At 37.4% G+C, this 15,356-nt stretch overlaps 1 protein-coding gene across 4 annotated transcripts in view; it reads right to left on the bottom strand.

Moving 5' to 3' along the window:
• Positions 1 to 15,356, bottom strand: part of POLK (DNA polymerase kappa) — a 71,683-nt gene that overhangs the window by 21,582 nt on the left and 34,745 nt on the right. For 3 of the 4 annotated variants that reach the window (XM_029216335.1, XM_029216337.1, XM_029216336.1), the window contains 4 exons: positions 14,263 to 14,382; positions 5,350 to 5,502; positions 4,716 to 4,760; positions 1,581 to 1,712 (listed from right to left, as the gene is read on the bottom strand). In XM_029216335.1, the coding sequence (XP_029072168.1) occupies positions 1,581 to 1,712; positions 4,716 to 4,760; positions 5,350 to 5,502; positions 14,263 to 14,382 (450 nt within the window). The remainder of the gene's footprint in view (positions 1 to 1,580; positions 1,713 to 4,715; positions 4,761 to 5,349; positions 5,503 to 14,262; positions 14,383 to 15,356) is intronic. The other variant, XM_029216338.1, reaches the window with a different exon arrangement.

Here is a 15,356-nt window from a genome sequence, read left to right as displayed (position 1 = left end):
AATCTTTCTAGTGAAAATGAAACTCTGGAACGTCTGTAGTTGGCAGCCAACTAAGATTATTCTGAATGAGAAGTACTCTCTGGAGACAATGAACACTCACTAACTTCCTTTACACAGGATACTGCTTTAAGAACAAAAATAGACAGACTCCAGTAAAAATCAAGCACTTAGGCTTGGAGAGCAGTTAAAGCTATTCCATTCTTTTTGGATAAAACGAAAATGGCTTTTTCTTACACGTTTAAACCAAGCCATAAATATTAATGCATTTATAATCAGTGAATTTGCACTGTAGTTCATTTACAGATAAGAATCCATTTGTCATCTGCAAATAAACTAGTTAGATCCTGATTGAATTTGAAGAAAGATTTCTCCATCTTATGTAAATAACTAAAGAGAACTAAAAGCAATTTAGTTCTCATTGTCATACTGTCAGAAGTTTTACTGAGTTAAAGTAGAAGTTAAAAAAATTCTTACAAAGTCTTTGGAGGATTTTCAAACTTATTAAAAGCTCATAATATTTATGGTTGGCATTTTATCTCTACTTAAGAATACAGTAAAACAGATAAGCAGTAACCTGTGTGAACTTGCTTCCCCTTCCCCACCACCTCTGCAGATGTAGGCACAAAAGCACTTGCTCTCACAGGCTGTTTTTCAAAGAATTTTTTAAAACTTTAAAAAAACTGGGGGTGGAGTATCATTTTGATTTGGGGGAGGTTTCACTGCTAGGGGAAATGTGGAATACAAACAAGAAGAGCGAATCTAAAGACAATTTACGAGACTAAATGGTAATAAGTGGGAGGCCAGAGTTTTTAAGTGTTTCAATCCAGACAGTAGGCTTTAACGCACTGCATTTTGCCACAGTAGTCTAAAAATGTTTGAGGTCATATACTAAAATTTCAATTTATGACTGAAGTTTTAGCAGTGCCATGATAGTCCAGTTGTTACCACAATTAGAGAAAAGGGCAGTTTTTCATATATGACAGTTTAGGCAATTTTAGTGAATCATCAAATCTTTACTTTTCAGAGAACCTTTTCAAAGCAATAGATTATTCCCCTTTTTCTTTGATTACACCCTCTGGATATTAAATGCTCATAAGCACCTTCCCTAGATTATGGGGCAAGGAGAGAAGCTAATCAAAATAAGTTAATTTTGATACTGTTTAAAAACATTGATAAAAAATTTATTCAGAAAAGAGCTTGGAATTAATGACTTGGAATTAATTCTGTAGGTTATAAATATAAGGTGATTCTAGAAGAAAATGTACATTGCACATTAACAGAAAAATAGCTAAAGTTAATTTAGGTTATAATTAAGGCAATTCAGAGTTTTCTGGGGAGATAAGAGTTTTCTATGCAGACAGAAAAACACATGGAAAAGCAAAGAACTGGGAAATAGAAGAGTGTATTCTGGACACACATGCAGCTCAGTATTTGACATATAAGGTGAGGAAGTGGTAGAAGGGAGACTTAAAGGGATAAGCTAAGGCTAAATTCTGATGTGCTACAGTATTTGGACTTGACTCTGTAGATGATAGGAAATCAGCAGAAGGCTATAAGTAGGGGTGAGACATCAGACTTACCTCTCTACTCACAGCTCGGTATTTGTCAAAGTTTGGGGGCACTATAATAAGTTGTGGGCAGAGCCTTTTTGCAATGAATCCTGGCATGGCTGCACGAACACCAAATCTCCTTGCGTGGTAATTCGAAGTAGACTGAAAGAAAATGGACCACATGGGGAAAAATATTCAAACCTAAATGGACATATTGATCCATGCTTTCAAAAGAAACATTACTGATGTGCATTTTCAATACAAGGACATTTCTTTTAGAGGCCACTGTCTCAAATCAAGCTTTGATTTTATCCTGTTATGGTATAACACCATGACCCTCTCCCACTGCTGTACCATATTTATAACGTGACGTGAGGCAATAAGCAAGACTGCTAATAAAAAGGTTCTCTTACATTTCCAGTAACTAAACTTCATTGGATTTAATGCATACCTGTAATATAGTATGTATAAAAGTTTAGATGATAGTGGGTGATGTTACATTAAAGTAATAATATAGTAGTAGTCAAGTAATAGTTATAAAGCAATATAGTACAAATAGCATAGAAGTTACAAAAAGTAATAGTATGCAAAGTAATGGTATAGTATAATAGTATGGATTTGGAATTTTGTAAATTTTTGATCTAGAAAAAAAACAAAACAAAGTTCTAATATATGGTCAGTTAAATCAAGTCTCAAACATGAAGTGATTAAAGCATAGAAGAACTTTAAAAATTAAGCTTTATTTCTTAATGCTTGAATATCTTTTTTGGTGAAAACATTTTGACTACGAGATGGTACTAAACAATTATGAGAGTGTTGCAGCAAAAATAGAAATGAGACTTTTGTTTTCTGATAAAAAAGGAAAATAAGGAAACAATGAATAGGCTGGGGAAACAACATAAACAGTACTGAAAGAGTTAAGCAATCTTGGTTATTCTTTAGCTGTTACTACTAACAAACACTTGTAGCTAGACTTGTCCTTCACAAAGCTGATTACTCTCTGACTCCATACAAATTACCCTTTGCACCTGGCACTTCTTCTCCCCCTACACTCCCTTGTAGCACTCTTCATTTCAGAAAGAAGGTCACGGGCCGATAATCACTGTCACCAGACCCAGTTGCTGAGCCTCCTGATGCCAGCTTTGGCCATGAATTTGCAGAAGAAAAGAAATGCAAGACCTTCATTACTCTGAGCCGTATCACCTACCCTAGACCACGAGCCCCAGGCTATACAAACTTCCCCTATTACCCAGGGAAGGGGCACAGCTCTTGAGGTGCTACCCTGCTGTTACCCCCTTTGCCTGGCAAAAGTAATAAAGCTACTCTTTTCTACTTCCTCCAAACCCTGTCTCCGCATTTTTTATTCGGCATTGGTGGACAGGGAGCCAAAATTTTGTCATCGGGAGTAAAAAGAACATTACTTATTAAATCCTGTTGATGAAGATACCTGACAACAATCCAGATTAATGTGGCAGGCCATAGTACCATTTAAAAAAAACTAATCACAAATGGAATTTTTGGAATCTCAACTGAAAATTCAAAGAAAGCAAACAAAATCTACCAAATGAAAGCATTATTTCAGAATGATAATATAAATTTGCCATTAATGGTTTTCAAATGGTGTTTAAGAAATCTTGATAGTATTCAAAACTATGCTAATCCTTGGTCAATATTCTGGACTAGAAAGTGCAGACAGCACTTGAAGGACAAACCAATGCTTTAAATATAAATAAATCTAATGGAACTGATATAAAAGCTAGATCTACAGTAGAGTACAAACACAACTTTAGATGTCACTTCCTTTAACTTTTAGGTTTGTGGGGGATTATGAATCACAGCCACAACCTTTTACAGTTCCTCCTGTCAAAAGGTGGGTTCTGGTTCCTCATACCAAGAGACTTGGTTGTGACTTGTTTTGACCAAAAGAATGTGAGGGAGTGATATTATGCGGGTCCTGAAATCTAGGCATTAAAAAGTCTGCAGCTTCTGGAGAGATTGGTTCAAGATGGTGGAGTAGAAGGACGTGTGCTCACTCCTTATTGCAAGAGCACCGGAATCACAACTAACTGCTGAACAACCATCAACAGGAAGACACTGGAACTCACCAAAAAAGGTACCCCACATCCAAAGACAAAGGAGAAGCTGCAATGAGACAGTAGGAGGGGCGCAATTACAATAAAATCAAATCCCATAACCGCTGGGTGGGTGACTCACAAACTGGAGAACAATTATACCACAGAAGTCCACCCACTGGAGCGAAGCTTCTGAGCCCCACATCAGGCTTCCCAACTGCGGGGGGGGGGGCAGCAACAGAAGGAGGAATTCGAAGGCTATCGGGATTTGACTGCAGGACTTCTACAGGACCAGGGGAAACAGAGACTCCACTCTTGGAGGGTACAAACGAAGTAGTGTGTGCATCAGGACGCAGGGGGAAAGAGCAGTGACCCCACAGGAGACTGAACCAGACCTACCTGCTAGTGTTGGAGGGTCTCCTGCAGAGGCAGGGGGTGGCTGTGGCTCACTGTGGGGACAAGGGCACTGGCAGAAGAAGTTCTGGGAAGTACTCCTTGGCGTGAGCCCTCCCAGAGTCCGCCATTAGCCCCACCAAAGAGCCTGTAGGCTCCAGTCCTGGGTCGCCTCAGGCCAAACAAATTACAGAATCATGAGCATAAATGGGTGTCCAGTAAGTACTGAAGGGGTTCATATACATAATTTCACATAAATATATGGTGATATATATTCTTAATAAAATTAAATATATTTTTTTCAAATATTAGTTGATGATTTGTAGGAGAGGAGAGTATCCTTTCCTACAAACACTACTTTGGAACCAGGATTGTTAGTTGCCTGCATACTTGTGGGAGCAGAGATAATGAACAGATTACAGTTTTATAATAAAATAACTCGGGAATAAGGTTAATAGTTATCTAAGGCATTGAAAGGAGTAGAACAGGAAAGAACCTTCCTTATTTCTTTTGTATTTTTAAATAACAAAACCCATATACTCCAGTTGCTGTTTCTAATTCCCAACACATCTTTAGCTACACAGAGCTATCCTGGTCACCTTTACCTTCTACGGTGAGGGTGGCAATAGGAAAAGCAACATAGTCACAGAAGTGCAAAGGTTTCAACTCATGGAAAAAAACACATAATTACAGTACTTACATTAATGAAACATGTCACTCCAAAACTGGTGTTGGCAAACTTTTTCTGTAAAGGTTCAAATACTTTAGGCTTTGCAGATCATATGGCCTCTGTTGCAATTACTCAACTCTGCTCTTTTAATGAAACAATAATAAATGAATGGGTGTGACAGTATTCCAATAAAATTTTTAAAATTTTTATTGGAGTATAGTTGATTTATAATGTTGTGTTCAATAAAATTTTATTTACAAAGTAAGGCAGCAGGCTGGATTTGGCCTGTAGGCCATTGTTTGCAAACCTCTGCTTTAGAATAACATTTCCTTTTCTTTCTTTTTCAGTTCACTTTAACTAGAACAGTTACTTAAGAAAAATATAATTTGCAACAGAAAGATACAATGCCACTCTACCATTTACCAGGTTTGTAACTTTGGGGACATTATTAAACCCCTCTCTGAGTTTGTTTTCTTATCTGTCAAATGGAAATAAAAATTTGTACCTCAAGTGATGTTGAAAGGATTCAGTAATTGAACACATATAAATACTCTGATAGAACTGGTGGAACTTAATAGTCTTTCCCCTTCGTGAACCAGTAAGGATTACTTGAATATGAATATGTCATGAACTTCCTATTTGTCTTTGATCTTTATCTACTTACCAACATACTCACTGATCCTACAGCAATGGGTTTATCCTTCAGTTCTGGATTGTCCCTCATTTCTACAGCTGCATAGAAAGCATCCATGTCAATGTGTACTATGGTATTGTTCAGATCCCGGCTGTGCTCCAATTCCATTGCAAATCTGTCAACCTTAATTTTTAAAAAGTTAACATACTTTAGACAACACAATATTGAAATACCACTAATCATAACACTAATCTTTTTTTTTTTTTTTGGCCAAGTCACTTGTGGGATCTTAGTTCCCCAACCAGGGATCGAACCTGGCCCCATGGCAGTGAAAGAACCAAGTGCTAACCACTGGACCGCCAGGGAATTCCCAACACTAATCTTACTTTTAGTAGGTGTCAATTTGTCTGTCTGTCCATCCATCCATCTGGCTACCCACTCACCCACCCATCCCCACACCTGTCTATGTATATTCGATTATTGTTTATTAAGGCTTTTATTTTCATGAACATAGGCAGTCTGTTCTCAAATATCATTCCCTACTAACTCTTTCATTTTTCAATACCTATAAGTACGTAACAGGTACTTAATAAATATTTACTGAATGAATAAAGCATTCCAACTGTTTATATATCAAATGATTCTACTGCTTTATAAATTTGGAAAACAACTTACTGTAACTAAAAGCTTCAGTTTAGGTAAAATAAACAACAACTCCCACCTGACCCATAATATTAACATCTTAAAATATTAACAAAGGAAATGTACAATAAAAGATTATACTTCTTTGGCATATGATGTTTATGCTGAATACTACTGTACAATCGATCATCCTAAGGCATACTGTAAACATTTCCTCTGTAGAATTGCTTTTATAAGGCTAAAACTTGATAACTGTTAGTCTATTCAAATCAAAATTGAAAATTTAATCTGTAATTTATCCTTTCATGAAATTTCAACATATATAAATATATCAAATATAACAGTGAAGAATCTTTAAGGAATATTTTTTTACAGAAAATTTTACAGAAATTTTTTTTTTTTTGTAAAATTTTTACAGAAATTTTTTTTACAGGAATTTTCTTTACAGAAAAAGAGTTGGATTGATAAGAAAGAAGAAAGAGAAATGAAAGAAATAACCAAAGTAGGGCAGTAAGAAAAGGGTTCATGTAGCAGACATACCCATTCCCAAGTGTTCCTTTTTTGTGGCCTCTACTACACAGGCCGAAAAAGCTAAATACACAGTTTTCTAGCTTCCCCTGCAGCTGGGGGTGGCTGTGTGACCATTTTGATTTAGTAACATATAAGGAAGTCTGTAAGAGCATTAAGTCAAATCATGAAGAGAAGAGAAAAGAAAGCTATTGAATGAAACAGAATACATAGAGAGCATGGAAGAGTGTCTTGGCACATGGTACAAGTTCAATAAATGCAATCTATTACTAAAAGGATCACTGGAGAACTGCATAACAAAGCAGTAAAAAATTAAGGGAAAAGCAGCCAGAAAGAAATAAGCAACTGAGGTGAGCTCTGGAATGAAAGCAATTTCCATCATGTGGAGATCCCTAGAGTAGGTTTCCTAAAAGGTGGAGAGTTTCAGGGGCATAATTTAGCTTTTTCCCCTCGTTGGACTTCACCCTTGTTTTCATTCTGCAGAATTTTTTTTTTCAAGGTCTTCCTTCTTAACATTATAGTGACGCCTGGCCTACTAGCTACAAGTTAAAACCGCAACTCTTTTTTTTTAAAAAAAATATTTATTTATTTATGGCTGCATTGGGTCTTTGTTGCTGCGCGCGGGCTCTCTCTCATTGTGGTGAGCAGTGGCTACTCTTCATCGCGCTGTGCGGGCTTCTTATTGTGGTGGCTTCTCTTGTGGAGCATGGGCTCTAGGTGCACAGACTTCAGTAGTTGTGGCACATGGGCTTCAGTAGTTGTGGCACACGGGCTTAGTTGCTCTGTGGCATGTGGGATCTTCCCGGACCAGGGCTCGAACCCGTGTCTCCTGCATTGGCAGGTGGATTCTTAACCACTGCACCACCAGGGAAACCCTGCAACTCCTCTTTTAGAAACAATCACCCTGATTCATATTTGTCTCCAGTAGCCACAGTGAGACTTTCTAGAGGATCCATTCCTGTTTAGGCTGCAACTCACTGAATAACCTGGGGTACTCTGTGCCTTCTTCAGGCTGTTCCTCTGTGCAGAATGCCCTTCCTAGTTCTGTCACCAACCCTTAAAGGATCAGCTCAGACGTGTCTCTGTAACTTAATTGGATCTCTGTCCTCTATGCCACAGAATTCAATGTTCCCTTACTTGTTTTCCTGCTCTTACTATGGCACTTACTGTAATATTAGACTCTAAATTGTGAGTTCCATCAGGAGAAAGACCTTATCTGCTTTAAAAAGTTTTCCTCAAAGGGAGATAAAGGGTACAAACTTCCAGTTACAAAATAAATGAGTCACAAGGATGAAGTGTAAAGCATGGGGAATAATACTGTAATAACTTTGTAAGATGACAGATGGTAACTATAGACTTACCCTGGTGATCATTTTGTAACATATAGAAATATTTAAACACTATATTGTGCACCTGAAACTAACACAGTGTTATAGGTCAATTGACCTACTTCAGTTAAAAAAAAAAGATGAGTAAGATTTGGGGTCTAAGGTACAGTATGATAACTATAGCTAACAATACTGTACTGATATGTGAAAGTTACTAGAATGTAAATTTTAAAGGTTCTCACAATGAAAATAAATAATGGTAACTATGTAAACAAGCAAACAAACATAAATTCTTTCCTCATAAAAGAGAAAGGGAGGAGAGACTTGTACACCCATTTATACATATCAGTATAAATTTTATTCTTTTATATATATATTTATTCCATATATATAATATATATATTTCTGATTAAAAAAGAGAAAGTAGTATTTGTAGAAAAAGTTTGGAGAAGGCTGATCTCATGCAGTGAGATACCACACCTAATAAATGGAACGTTTTAACATTACTCCAATTTATCATCCAGATTTAGAATAACTATTTCTTCCAGTACTTCAATTTCAAACTAGAGAATAGCATCCTGACATAAAAAAAGATGTAAACAGGGCTTCCCTGGTGGCGCAGTGGTTGAGAGTCCGCCTGCCGATGCAGGGGATGCGGGTTCGTGCCCCAGTCTAGGACGATCCCACGTGCCGTGGAGCGGCTGGGCCCGTGAGCCATGGCTGCTGAGCCTGCGTGTCCGGAGCCTGTGCTCCACAACGGGAGAGGCCACAACAGTGAGAGGCCCGCGTACCGCAAAAAAAAAAAAAAAGATGTAAACACTTCATGGAGACTAATAAAAACAAGGGTAGATTAAAAACGACTCTATATCAATCCAGAAAATGTGCCTTAGATTTGAGTCAACTGAGAATAAGGGAGCAGCATCTGAAATACCTTAACCCAGAAACGCTGAAAAGGAAAAAGATAATAAATAGAAAACAAACCAAATGGGAAAAAATTCTCCTTAGACTCATACATTAATGCTATGACAGTTTCCTCAGCAATCTATTGTCTTTTCTGTGCTTAAAACAAGTGTACAGGTGCCAAAAGGAAACCTCGCCACTGAATGACTCACATTCCACTTTGCTTTACTATCTCTCATTAGTCACCCTTATCTGAACTCTTTTCTTCTACATCTACCAAATGCACACCACCACTGACTGCTTTTTTTCCAGTTTCTTCTATTGAAATTCTCATTCATGTTTTCCTTTCTTCCATTTTTCCTTCCAAATGACTTACAAGTTCTGATCTGAGTCTCTAATATGTACCTAGTCCCTCTTGCTACAGTTCAGAGCCAGTGTGTATCACAGTGGGTTTTTGTTTGGGTCTCAAGCCTGTCACTTACTAGTTACATGATAGTGGGTAAGTTAATCCCTCTCATCCTTTCTTTATTTGTAAAGAGGGACTAAACCAATTTCAAAAGGTTAAAAGAATTAAGAGATACCCATATGACTCACTTATCTAGGGATATGGTAAGGGCTTAGTGATATTAACTATAATTTTTAAAGTAGAAATGACATTTACTGAGTATATTATATGTAATATGAAGAATGCTTCTTATGTTAACTCACCTAATGGTCAAATTAATTGAGAGAATAATTATTATTCCCATTTTATAGATGAAACTAAAGCTCAGTAAGATTATTAAATTTGCCCTAAGTCATAGAGCTGGTAAATGTTAGAATTAGACCTGGAAAACAGGTTACTCTAAAGCCTGTGCTCTTTCCATTATTTTATGATACTTCCCTAAAATGAATTCTTAAAGTGTTTAACACTGAAATAAGCTCAAATCAAGCTCTAGTGGTATATTTTATATCATATTATGTCTTATTTATGTTTTAAAAATCCCCCTTTTGGATTACATTTAGGAGACTACTTCAGAAATATTGTTTTTCATTTTCTTGACTTAATATTACCCTAAAAATTGTTAAGTAAATCTGGGTTCTCCAAATCAAGTGTTAAAGTGGTCAAAATGCACTGATTTGCTGTGTAGTTGCCATTTAATATAGCATGGATGTTTGTCTATTCAATTCAAGAGCCTATGTTACAATAAGCTGTTTTGACAGCTACAAAAATGACTGTGCTTTTAAGAAGTTTAATGAGGATGGGATGGGGTGGGGAATACTTAGGGAGGTTCTCAAGAAACATCAAGGGAGTTTATGCCTACAGAGCTTTCTTATCTTATCACACATAATAAAATCTACTACTTGGAAATTTCATGACTCTAAAATAGAAACACATTTCCCATGAAAACCTCTCTGTTCTTTCAGACCTTCTAGACTCCTTAGGATTTCCTCAATACCCTCCCACTTATACAACTTCTTTTAAAGGAAGCTCAAAAACTGAAACAATTTTACAATCAACATAAAACACATTTCCTGCCATTTCCCTTGCAAAAGATGCCTCAGAGCCTCCCATGGAATATCAACTAAAACCGTAGCAAAACCTGAAGTACTGCTACACAATGTACGGTATTTTCTGTTTCCTCAGATTATTAGCATATTTAAGGAAATGAGCTTTAAAAGTAGTATAAACAGCAAGAAGTTGTTATATTGTACCACTCCAATGTATTACATTTTTAAAACTTTATTAAAGATATTTGTAGACTATAAATCAATAAAAGTTACCAAAAAGGAAAAGCAAACTGCCTAAGGATTAATATCAACTTAAAAACAGTGTTACTGCGGGCAGAATAGAATTTCTTTTTAACTTGATGAAATAATGCTTAAACTTATGTGAAAGAAACAATGCATGAGAAAAAATATTTTTTTCCTAAAGAGTAGTGAGGGGGAATATTAAACTATATTATTATGATTCAATAAATAAAACTGCATGGTACTGATATGGGGAAAGATTCAATTGATTAAAAGACAGTCCAGGGACTTCCCTGGTGGCACAGTGGTTAAGAATCTGCCTGCCAATGCAGGGGACACGGGTTTGAGCGCTGGTCCAGAAGATGTCACGTGCCATGGAGCAACTAAGCCCATGTGCCACAACTACTGAGCCTGCCCTCTAGAGCCCACGAGCCACAGCTACTGAAGCCCACGCACCACAACAAAGAGTAGCCCCCACTTGCCATAGCTAGAGAAAGCCTGCGTGCAGCAACGAAGACCAGACGCAGCCAAAAATAAATAAATAAATTTAATAAAAAAAAGAGGGCTTCCCTGGTGGCGCAGTGGTTGAGAGTCCGCCTGCCGATGCAGGGGACACGGGTTTGTGCCCCGATCTGGGACGATCCCACATGCTGCAGAACGGCTAGGCCCGTGAGCCATGGCTGCTGGGCCTGCGCATCCGGAGCCTGTGCTCCGCAACGGGAGAGGCCACAACAGTGAAAGGCCTGCATACCACAAAAAAAAAAAAAAAGAAGAGAGAGAGAGAGAGAGAGAGACCAGAAACAAATCCAAGCACAATGAAAATTTAGTATATGGAAGTGCCTCATTTCAATTCAGTGGAGAAAGGACTTATGATTAAATAAATGATGTTGGGACAAGCGGATCACCATTTAGGAAAAATAATACCATTTAAGGAAAATATAATACTATTTAAGAAAAATATACTTCATACCTTACATCAAAACAAATTCCAAATGGACTAAAGATTTGAATATAAGAAAACTATAAAAATACTAAAAGAACATACAGGTTTGGTTGTGAGGAATAAGTTTCTATGCACAATACTAAAGCCAAGAAAAAAAATTTTAACACTGCTGGATTTGATTACATAAACATTTAAAAATGTATAGGGAAAAAAATCCCTGCAAAATTAAAAGACAAACAACATATTAGAAAAATCTTTACAAGTGGCAGAGAAAAAAATTTTTTCATGTATAAGGTCTATAAACGAGGAGAAAACAAACTCCTCTAGAAATGTGGGCAGAGTATTGCTTTAGACTGCTAGTTGAACCCTGAAATCTACTCTCTCTTCCTTCCATAGTAATAGATTTTTAGCTGACACATGGCCACCCAGCTAGAGAATATATTTTACAGCTTCTCTTGCACTTAGGTGTGGCTGTGAAACTTCAATGTGAGCTAAAGTAATGTGCGCAAATTCTTTTTCACTTGTTTAATAGTAAATTACTTTCCTTCGATGATATTTTCCTGGTTCTTTCTTCCTTCCCAGAGGCTGGAATATGGATTGAAGGTAATCCATTTCTGTCAGTCCAGGTAAGGATAACACTAGGGGATGATAGAACAAGACAATGTAGAACCTGGGTCTCTAAATTACTATGGTGATCAGAACCACCAGACCAGCTGGGACTACATACCTATTATGTGGGAAAGAAATAAACTTATTTGAAACCATTATATTTTTGAGTCTCTTGCGCTAGCTACTTAGCCTATATCCTAACAAACAGAATAAAGGAGGATATTCCCACAAGAAGGAAATATTGATGGCTAATTCATATGTGAAAAGACATTCCTTCTCTGTCATAGTCAAAGGAAGGCAAATTAAAGCAACCATGAAATAATATTTTAGACACTGTATCAGCAAAAACTAAAAGACTGATAAAATTGATAAAATCTAGTTTTAAACAAGTATGTGAGGAAACCAGCACTTTTATGTTGAAAATGTAAAATGGTACCATCTTTGGTGAAAATAACAGAACGGGAGAGTACAAAGATACATGAATACAAATGATCATCCCAATGTTGTACATAAAGCAAAAAACTGGAACCAAGGTGGGATGAGGTAAATAAATTATGCACCTCCATACAGTGGACTGCTATGAAGCATTAAAACTGATGATTTGACTGACAAATCATCTTTAGTCATGATAGCAGACCACTTAACACAGAAGATAAAAAACTAGCTTGGGGCTTCCCTGGTGGCACAGTGGTTAAGAATCTGCCTGTCAACGCAGGGGACACGGGTTCGAGCCCTGGTCCAGAAAGATACCACATGCCGCAGAGCAACTAAGCCCATGCGCCACAACTACTGAGCCTGTGCTCTAGAGCCCTTGAGCCACAACTACTGAAGCCCGTGCCCCTGGAGCCTGTGCTCCGCAACAAGAGAGGCCACTGCAATGAGAAGCCTGTGCACCGCAGCGAGGAGTGGCCCCCGCTTGCTGCAACTAGAGGGGGCCAGTGCACAGCAATGAAGACCCAACGCAGCCAAAAATAAATAAATAAAAATTAAAAAAAAACCCCAAAACTAGCTTGTGCTCTAGGGAAGCATATATCAAAAAAGAAAATGACACACTGTAGTTTGATAAAGAAAACAAAATTTATAATCTTTGAACTCTTTCATGAAAATAATTTTGCAGCACAGTAGATTAATATAATTTTATTGTTATGTTATAGCTTAAAGTGCTTTGTAAAACTGAATCAGATTTTGATAGAGGGTAAAGCTTTTTTTTTTAAATTAATTTATTTTTGGCTGTGTTGGGTCTTCTTTGCTGTGTGCGGGCTTTCTCTAGTTGCAGCGAGTGGGGGCTACTCTTCGTTGTGGTGCGCGGGCTTCTCATTGCAGTGGCTTCTGTTGTTGCAGAGCACAGGCTCTAGTTGTGCGGCCTTCAGTAGTTGTGACACATGCGCTCAGTAGTTATGGCTCACGGGCTCTAGAGCTCAGGCTCAGTAGTTGTGGCGCACGGGCTTTGTTGCTCTGCGGCATGTGGGATCTTCCTGGACCAGGGCTCGAACCCGTGTCCCCTGCATTAGCAGGCGGATTCTTAACCACTGCGCCACCAGGGAAGTCCCAGAGGGTAAAACTGTCTTTAAAAGTAAACTTTAATGTTACTGCTTCGAGTTCTCAGTCTACCACATGATGCTTTGCAGCTTGGCTCTTCTCAAACTCTTCTATTGAAATAACTTTTAATACCACAGAAACTGAGTATTTACTCCCCAAAGATGCTGAAGAAGCCAAAGGCCCCACATTTTTAGAAGTCTTGTGTTTTATCTTACAAGTTCACATACATTTGGCACTCTACCATTTACATGATTTTTCGTTTTACTGTAACACAATTACGTTTTAAAGTACTTTCAAATTTAATTGGCTAACATGTTCCCCCAAATCTTTTTTGCAAAATTAGTTTTGCAGAAAACATGTCACATTTATCTTGTGGGCTTTTCTAGCTGCAATGTACATACATAATAAAAAGAACAAAAGCTTTGGATTAAATCCTAGCTTTGCCAACTACCTGTCATATGAAGCTGGGCAAGTCACAACCTAACTAAGGCTCCATTTACTCTTCTGTATAATGCAGGTGACGATGTCTAGGTGTGGGTCTTCATGTAAAAGGGTAGAGCAGTATTTAACAAAGTTGTATGCACATTTGTTAAATTTTATGCTTTACAATGTAATGAACATTTACATTTCACCTTGTTTTCAGTTATGACTTGACCATGATGCATTTTAACTATCAATTATTATTCTACCAGCTTCCACTTTATTTAGCAATTGAATTAATACCTGTAATTGTGCTTTCCTTAGCTGCTGGCTGGTAATTTGAGCTTTTTGTTGCATCATATTTTCAATTCGTTGGTTGACTTGCTTTTCTTTCTTGAGCTCATTTCCATAAAATCTGGACCCCTACATAGGAAAACAAAATAAAGTATAAGGAGAATGTTTGAAGGAAGCATCACTGCGAACCTGATGGCTAAGAGCACAGACTCTAGAAACAGAATGACTGAATTCAAAACTTACCTCCATTACTTACTAGCTGGGTTACCCTAAAATTAATCTTATTATGTTTTAGGTTTCCTTATCTGTAAAATGAATTTATAGTTACCTAAATCATAGGAATCTTGTGAGGCAGGATGTAGCACAGTACAAACTCTAGAGATGAGTACAGATCTGCACTCAGAAAATAACAAAATAACAATGTGTCCTAGGTGGGATCCTCCAGGCATATCCAAGGCCTTAGTCAGCTGGGTCATCAGTTATCTCCTTCACTTTCACTTAAAAATTATTGTAAAAAATTAACTAACAGAAACCTCAATTAAATAGAGTCAGAGATCAGAAGGGGGAGCTCTCATGCCCTTTGATGATAGTAGAAAGCAAGACAAAGAAGACTCCTCTTCTTTTCTGGCAAGAACTCAGCCAATAAAAAGTCATGGACTCTGTTTACTATACCCTTGCCAACTTCCTTTTCCCTTATTGGAAAGAGTTTTCCTCTTCAGTTTTGCTGGGGACTTGCATTTGGCTTGTCATGATTGCAGACCTTGAACTGCAATTTTCCGCTGATCTTCAATAAACACATTTTTTTTAGTGGAGAAATAACTGGCAGTCTAGTTGTTTTAGGTAAACAGTACTTTAACAAATTTAATGTTAGCCATTAAATAAAATGTACAAAGTAACTTTTAGAAAATCATCTGTCATTCCATCACTGAACATACTATCTATTTATAAGGTTGATGGACATTTAATTATTTTCACTTTTTGGCTACTACGAAAAACGCTGCAATGAACAATTGTGTACACATTTTGTGTCGACACATGTTTTCATCTTCCTTGGATATGTACCTAGGAGTGGAATCTCTGCGTTATATGGTAACTCCATGCTA

The sequence above is a fragment of the Monodon monoceros genome, unplaced genomic scaffold (genome assembly GCF_005190385.1).
Source record: "Monodon monoceros isolate NGI ecotype Baffin Bay Population unplaced genomic scaffold, NGI_Narwhal_1 Super_Scaffold_12, whole genome shotgun sequence".
Lineage (NCBI taxonomy): Eukaryota > Metazoa > Chordata > Mammalia > Artiodactyla > Monodontidae > Monodon > Monodon monoceros.
This window is presented reverse-complemented; position numbering and strand designations above follow the sequence as displayed.